The 7,804-nt window shown below is 48.9% G+C and overlaps 1 protein-coding gene across 1 annotated transcript; it reads right to left on the bottom strand.

The window, feature by feature from the left end:
- Window positions 1-1,208: 1,208 nt before the first annotated feature.
- Window positions 1,209-7,141, bottom strand: LOC100655144 (patr class I histocompatibility antigen, B-2 alpha chain-like). The gene is given in 8 exon segments (XM_064282796.1): window positions 1,209-3,961; window positions 4,130-4,177; window positions 4,319-4,351; window positions 4,779-4,892; window positions 4,995-5,270; window positions 5,958-6,233; window positions 6,481-6,750; window positions 7,018-7,141. Coding segments are annotated over 8 exon segments (1,086 nt in total). The 5' UTR covers window positions 7,082-7,141; the 3' UTR covers window positions 1,209-3,956.
- Between the last annotated feature and the right edge of the window lie 663 nt (window positions 7,142-7,804).

The following is a 7,804-nucleotide window of genomic DNA, read 5'->3' as shown; positions in this document are numbered from 1 at the left end:
ATATGAATGCTCTTTATTTCATTGTCTTGCCTAATTGCTTTTGCTAGAACCTCCAGTACAATGTGGAATAGAAATGGTGAGAGAGGACATCGTGTTTGTTCCTGAACTTGGAAAGAAAGCATTTAATCACTCACCAATGAGTATGACGGCATATGTGAGTTTTTGGAAGATGCCCTTTATTGTTGTAAGGGGTACCCCTCTATTTTTGGTTTCTTGAGTGTTTTAATCATGTTGAGTGTTTTAATCATGTTGAGTGTTTTAATCATGAAAGGGTGCTGGATTGTGTCAGATGGTTTTTCTGTGTCTATTGAGAAGATCATGTAATTTTTGTTTTTTATTCTGTTGATATGACATATCACATTACTGGGTTTTTGGATGTTAACCTAACCTTACATTCCTGGAATAAATCCCACTTAATCATAGTGTATAATTAATTTTATATATTGATGAATTTGGTTAGCTAGCATTTTGTTGAGGATTTTCTTTTCTTGTGATACCTTTCTCTGGTTTTTATATCAAAACAATACCAGCCTAATAGAATGAGTTGAGAAGCATTACCTTCTCTTCTATTTTTTGGACTAGTTTGTGAAGAATTGGCATTAATTATTTCAATGTTTGATAGTATTCACTAGTGAAGTCCTTTGAGCCTGGGCTATTACATGGGAAGTTTCTTATTTTTTAAATTGTTAATTAAATTTCTTTACTTGTTGTAGTTCTACTTAGACTTTCTACTTACTCTTGAGTCTGATTCAGTAGTTTAGGTCTTCATAGGAATTTGTTTATTCTAGGCTATCTAATCTGTTGCCACACAATTGTTCAGAGTGTTGTTGTTCGGTGCCGTCAAGTCGGTTCTGACTCATAGCAACCCTACGTACAACAGAACGAAACAGTGCCTGGTCCTATGCCATCCTCACAATCATTGCTATGCTTAGTAAGATTTTTTATTTTAGAGTTTATTTTGTCTGATATTAGTATAGCCACTAGGACCTTCTTGTAGTTGCTGTTTGCACAATATGTTCTATTCTGTTCTTTTACTTTCAATCTATTTGTACCTTTGAACATAAGGCATGTCTGCTGTAGACAGGATATAGTTGGAGTTCGTTTTGTTTGTGTGTATAAGTGTCTGCGTGTAGTCAGATTATGTTGCTTTTTGATTACATTGTTTAATGTATATGTAATGGTTGCTATAAAGTGTAACTAAAGCCAGGGTTTTGTTTTGTTTGGTTTGGTTATTCTTGAGAATTTCACTTGTATGTCTATCTCAGATTTTGAAACTGAGATAGCCTGTGATTCCCACCCGCTACCTCAAAAAGTTTCCTTCCAGGGTCTTTCCCATTTTTGTGGACATCAGAACGATCTTTTTTTTTTTTTTAGTAATTTTTATTGTGCTTTAAGTGAAAGTTTACAAATCAAGTCACTCTGTCACATATAAGCTTATATACACCTTACTACATGCTCCCATTTACTCTCCCCCTAATGAGTCAGCCTGCTCCCTTCTTCCAGTCTCTCCTTTCATGACCGTTTTGCCAGTTTCTAACCCTCTCTACCCTCCCATCTCCCCTCCAGACAGGAGATGCCAATACAGTCTCAAGTGTCCACCTGATACAAGTAGCTCACTCTTCATCAGCATCTCTCTCCAACCCATTGTCCAGTCCTTTCCATGCCTGATGAGTAGTCTTCGGGAATGGCAGAACCATCTTTTGATGTCCTCCTTGATCTTCTCTTTCTCTCATATTCCAAATGCAAACATTAGGAAGTCCTTAAAGTTCAACATTTATCAAGAATCCCATCATGTTCCACTATTTCCACTGCTCACACCCAGGTTTAAGCCACCAATATCTGTAGCTGGAATAGTACTCAAATTTCTCAGTTTTCCCTATTGCCTTGCTTGCCCCTCTCAGCTCTATTCTCACCACAGCAGCCAGAGTGATTCTTTAGAAGTTGTACCATGTCTCTCTTTTGCTCAAAACTGTCTTGTCACTCATCTTACCCAAAGAAAAACCAAAAATTCTTCCAAATCCTCAAGGCCTACGTGGTCTCGTTGTACCTCTGACTTCATCTCAATGACTCTGCTACAGCCATATTGGCCTCCTTGCTACTCCTAGAACACAGACACCCTCCTGCCCTAATGTGTCTGCACTGAATATTCCCCCAGCATGGAAAGAACTTCCTCAGACATCGTCATGGCTAATTGTGTCATGTCCTTCAAATTTTCCCTCAAAAGTCACCTTCTCAAGGAGACCCACACTGATCACCCGAGAATAGCAGCCATCTTCCCTCTCCCCATACAACCACACTCTGGGTCCCCTTCCCCGCTGCACTTACTGCCGTATAATGCAAACATTTTCCTTCTTTCTCATAGTCAATAGCTTGTCTCTCTCCACTAGAACACATGATCCACAAGGCTGACAATTTTTGTGTTTTTAGTTCACTTATGTTTCCCAGATGCAAAGATTGTGTGTTATGTAGTCAGCACTCAACAAATATCAGAATAATGATTTTGTTGTGTATAGCACCTCCCTATTCTAAAGACAGTGTCTTTATCAATGTAACCTCAGACCAAATGCTGTTTTGTGGCAGCTACAGCACGGCATCCACTCACACTGACATTAATGCTTCTGAACTTCTCTCACAAGGGCTGCTTTCCTCCCTCCCTTCCTCGGCCACCCCCCTGCTCACTACAGCACACAACTTCATTTCCATCTTCAGAAAGAAACAAACCTAGGCTTAAAAAAAAAAGGAGCCCTATTTTCCAATCGACTGTGAATGTAAGTGAGAGTCTGCTTTAGATAGCCATCTGTTTGGAAGGAGCCAGCACTAGGATTCTAGAGCTAAGAGCAGGGAGAGAGGGTAGGTGAGCAGAAGATGCAAACACAACAGAAATTTCTCAAGATGTAAAGCTACCAGATCCCTCCCCTCTGCTAATTCCACAATTTGGTTCTTTAAAAAGAGGTTGGGGGGAAATGGAAAGAATAATCCAGTACAATCCTAGAAGGAGGCAAAGAGGTGTAGTAGTCTGAAAATTCATTTCTCGATACCACAGAGACTCCTGTGCACAGGGGCCACCCTGGGCCTTGTGGGGATAATGACAGGAAAACAGCTCCCGGTGCTGTAAGTGATGGGGATACCCAGAGGAGGATGGGACCAAGAACAAGCTCTCACGTACAAGAACAGGCATAAACCTCTACAACAAACAAGACACAAAAATAACCACACAATGATGATGGCTGAAGGTTAGGCCAGGACTGAACCCAGGCTGACTAGCTATACAAAGTCCTAGCTGTCCAGCATCCTGGTGACAGGACAAGGCCAGGTGATATCTGAGTCCCTGTGATCACAGGTCCTGGTGGGACAAGGTTCTACTAAGGGGACTAGGACAATAAGGCAGTGAAGATGACCCAGCTAAGACGTAACCATGTCAAAGTCCACAAAGCACTGAGCATTAAAGGGGCAAAGGCCCCATCCACACTGAGCTACTCCATGGTCTTCTCTTGTTTTGCCTGCAACAGACTCAACACAGCAAACACAGGATTCTGGAAGGTTATCAAGACTTTTTTTATTGCCTCTTAAATTTTCAGAATTTTCCTCTCCTTTAATTAACCCATCAACCACACTTCATTGCAAAATTTTGAAAAAAAAAATTAATATCCAGACTCTCATTTTCAAAAGGGAAGTGAGACACTGCCTCCCAGAGCAACAGAAAGTTACAACAGGGATGGGGACCTCCCAGCCCTGTCATGATGGAATAGAAATGTTGATCAGCGAATAGACACAGGTCAGTGTAGGGAGGGGGTCCTTTCGGCGGGTGGAGCTAGTCTCCTATGTCCTCATCTTATGCTGACAGAAACGCAGACACATTCAGACTTCAGAAAGAGAAGTCAGGAGTTCTTGAAGTCGCAAAGTGGGAGTGGAGTGAACAAATCTTGTATCACTCAGTCCCACACAAGGCAGCTCTCTCATGCTACAGAAGAAAGAAATCACAAACAAATTTGGGTCAGTCACTGTTAAGTATTGATATACTGAATAGCCCATTACATGCTCGAAATGTCCAAATGCAATGAATACCCATAGCCAAGCTGTGTTTCCACTGCTCCAAACCCTTCCCTATGTCAGGCCCCCAGGGTCTCACCTTTACAAGCCATGAGAGACACATCAGAGCCCTGGGCACTGTTGCTGCCTAGAGAAACAAAAAACAGGATCTAGTCAGAGGCCACAGGAGGAGGTGAGGCTAAAGGAGGAATTATGGGGTGGGGCTCCCCATGGGGTCCCATCTACACTATCCCAAGGGTCTCAGGGAATTATATCCCTCCATACATACTTGCAGCCTGAGCATAGTTCCCTCCTTTTCCACCTGTGGGAAGAAAACATCCTTTGAGAGATTGAGTGGAGTCAGAACTATAAGATTCTTGAAGAGTCAAGTACTCGTGGACCTCTGAACTGTGACTACAGACCCAGGACAGGATCAGTAAACAAGAATAGAAGAGATGTGCTAGGACTGGACCCATCACCATCTTAGAGCTCTGTCCTCAGCAGGGACCTTCCCCTCTGACCTGACTGCAGGGATCAGGTCCCCATCACCAGAATCAAGGTGAAAAACTCTGTCTTCATGTTCACGTGTGCTTTACAAAAGAATAAGTGTTAGCACACAAGGCCCCAGACTGGGTATGTGCAGTGTGTGGATGGTGCTTCACAGTAGGGGCAGAAGGCAGGCAAACTCCTATCTGGGGTTTGAAACTTGCAGTGGTACAAGAAAATTCAGGCCCCACCCCTATTTCTACCTGAGCTCTTCTTCCTCCAGATCACAGCTCCAGCCACCAGAGCTACAACGACCACAAGGAATACCAGGCCAGCAATGATTCCCATGATGATGGCAGGGGACTGAGAACGGGACTCTGGAAAGGGAGGGGAAAGTGAGAGGCCGTGACGCTGCTGCTGTGCCCACAAGGACCCCTGCTTCACCGAGAAGGGGCTACATCTTTGCCTCCCCCACTTACCCCATGTCAGGGTGAGAGGCTTGGGCAGCCCCTCATGCTGCACATGGCACGTGTATCTCTGCTCCTCTCCAGAGGGCACCACCATGGCTGCCCACTTCTGGAAGGTTCCGTCCCCTGCAGGCCTGGTCTCCACAAGCTCCATGTCCTGGGTCTGGTCCTCTCCATCTCGCTGCCAGGTCAGGGTGATCTCCGCAGGATAGAAGCTCAGGGCCCAGCACCGCAGCGTGGCCTCACGGTCAGAGATGGGGTGGTGGGTTATGTGTGCTTTGGGGGGGTCTGAGGGAATGAGTCAGAAAATTCAGGAACTTCCCATCACCTCCCATGGGTTACCTGAGCAGTGGTCATGTGACCATCCTGAGAATGGACAGGAAAATTGACATAGGGGAGGGAGTGAGAAACCAGCCTGGACCAGGAATCTGGGATGATCTTATTCCTCAGAAAGTTCTAGAATCAGGGTAGGAGGCTCCAGGTGTCTGAGAACAGGGATTTCTAGTTCTGACTTGAGTGGAGGCTGAGCGACTCAGAAAAGCTGGAATCAGACCTCCAAACTGATCGGGTATGTGACAGAGAACAAGATTTGAGAGAAAAAGTTGCTGGTGGTTCTCAAGGTCAATTCCAGAATCAAAGGGAGCTTCTGATCAGTCGGGAATTATCTCCCCTACTATCTTATCCCCAGAGTGAGTGGGTCCCTTAACCGCCTCTGAAAGGAGGGCTCCTCTGGCCAAGTCTCTGGTACCACCAAACAAACAAACCCACTGCCGTCTAGTCGATTCCGACTCATAGCGACCCTATAGGATTGCTCTGTGGTACAGGATCTGGAACTCTGGGCTAACTCCTCACTCTCCACACCCAGAGAAAGGGGTGGTATTTTGGCGTCTATTCCATTTTCCTTTTGAAAGTCCACAAGGGCTGACAGAATCCCAACTCAAAGCGAGTTCGGGGAGGCGCCACAGCCCCTCGTACCTGCGCGCTGCAGAGATTCCTTCCCGTTCTCCAGGTATCTGCGGAGCGACTCCTGGCACCTGCCCTCTACGTAGGCCCTGATCTGATCTGCAACCTTCTCAGCCTCCCACTTGTGCCGGGTGATCTGAGCGGCCGTGTCCGCCGCGGTCCAGGAGCTCAGGTCCTCGTTCAGGGCGATGTAGTCGGCGCCGTCGTAGGCGTGCTGCCCATAGCCACGGAGGAGGCGCCCGTCGGGCCCCACTTCACAGCCCTACATCCTCTGGATGGTGTGAGACCCTGACCCCGCCCCCGCCGTCAGCCCCGCCCCGCCGTCAGCCCCGCCCCCACCACCCACACTGGCCGCCGTTGGTCTGAGCCCAAACGGTTCTAAACTGAAAACGAAACCGGGTCGAATCTCTGCGGCTCTTCCCGGGCGGGTCCCGCGACCTCGGGGTGAGGTTCGGACCCGGGGACTCGGGGCGACGCGGCCGCGGGGACGAGGGGACCCGTGACCTGCGACCCGGGCCCGGCGTCACTCACTCACCGGCGTCGCTCTGGTTGTAGTAGCCGCGCAGGGTCCGCAGGTTCACTCGGTCAGTCTGTGCGCTGTCCTTGGCGATCTGTGTGTTCCGATCCCAATACTCCGGACCCTCCTGCTGGATCCACGGCGCCCGCGGCTCCTCCCTCGGGTTCGCGGCGTCGCTGTCGAACCACACGAACTGCGTGTCGTCCACGTAGCCGACTTCGATGAAGCGGGGCTCCCCGCGGCCGGGCCGGGACACGGCGGTGTAGAAATACCTCAGGGAGTGGGAGCCTGGGGGCGGGGAGCGGCTGAGACCACCGACCCTTCCGCGCGGGCCCGGGTTCGGGGTCGATGGGGGCGGGGAGGGGAGAGGGGTGAGGGGTGAGGGGTGAGGGGCTCGTGGGCGGAGAAGGGGCGGCGGGAGGAGCAGGGCCGGGGTGTAGGGGCGGGTGGGGGCTCTGGGCGGCGGCGGCTTCCCCGAGGGTCCTGCGTCCCCGCCCAGCGGTCCCCTCGCTCCTCCCTCCGCAGAGGCCGTTTCCCCCCCGACCCCGCACTCACCCGCCCCGGTCTGGGTCAGGGCCAGGGCCCCCGAGAGCAGCAGGAGGAGGGTCCGGGGCGCCATGACCCGGGTGCTGAGGTTCTAGGGAGAACTGCGTCCGGGCTGCTCCGAACCGACTTTATAACCTGGAGCCGCAGTGACGGTGATTGGCTGCTCCAGAAATCGGAGACCCAATTGTAGTGACAACTGGGGTGACGCCATGTGTGTCCAGGCAGAAGGAGCTGACACAGGTTGTGAGAAGAAGTGAAACTCCAGGGAGACGGGGAATCCCCAACACTAGGGCACCCCACCCTTGACACCGCTGTCGGACCTGAGTGCCTGCCCAGGGACTTGGGACTTTGCCCTGACCGTCTCCTTCTGCCCTACCCTTCTTTACCACACTGCCTCGTAAGTCCTGGGCCAGGACCTGCTTAAGTCACAAGTTTTTGTTAATTTCAGAATCTCTACGTTGTTGATGTTGTGTGCCCTGGAGTGGATTCATAGCGGCCCTATATGACACAGTAGAACTGCCCCATAGGGTTTCCTAGGCTGGAATCTCTAAAGGAGCAAATCAGCAGGTCTTGTCTTCTGCGGAGCGCCTGGTGTGTTCAACCACAAACCTTTGGCAGCAGCCAAGAGCTTAACTATTGAGCCACCAGGGCTCCTTAGAATTTCTATTACTCTTACAAATTCATGAGGAACTCAAAGAGATTTTGTTTGTGGATTACATCTACCGATATTAACCATACGAGCAATTGAACCAGAATTAAACTAATAACCCATTAAACTTTAACATAGTATGTTTTC

Source organism: Loxodonta africana, chromosome 1 (assembly GCF_030014295.1).
Source record: "Loxodonta africana isolate mLoxAfr1 chromosome 1, mLoxAfr1.hap2, whole genome shotgun sequence".
NCBI classification, from domain to species: domain Eukaryota; kingdom Metazoa; phylum Chordata; class Mammalia; order Proboscidea; family Elephantidae; genus Loxodonta; species Loxodonta africana.
This window is presented reverse-complemented; position numbering and strand designations above follow the sequence as displayed.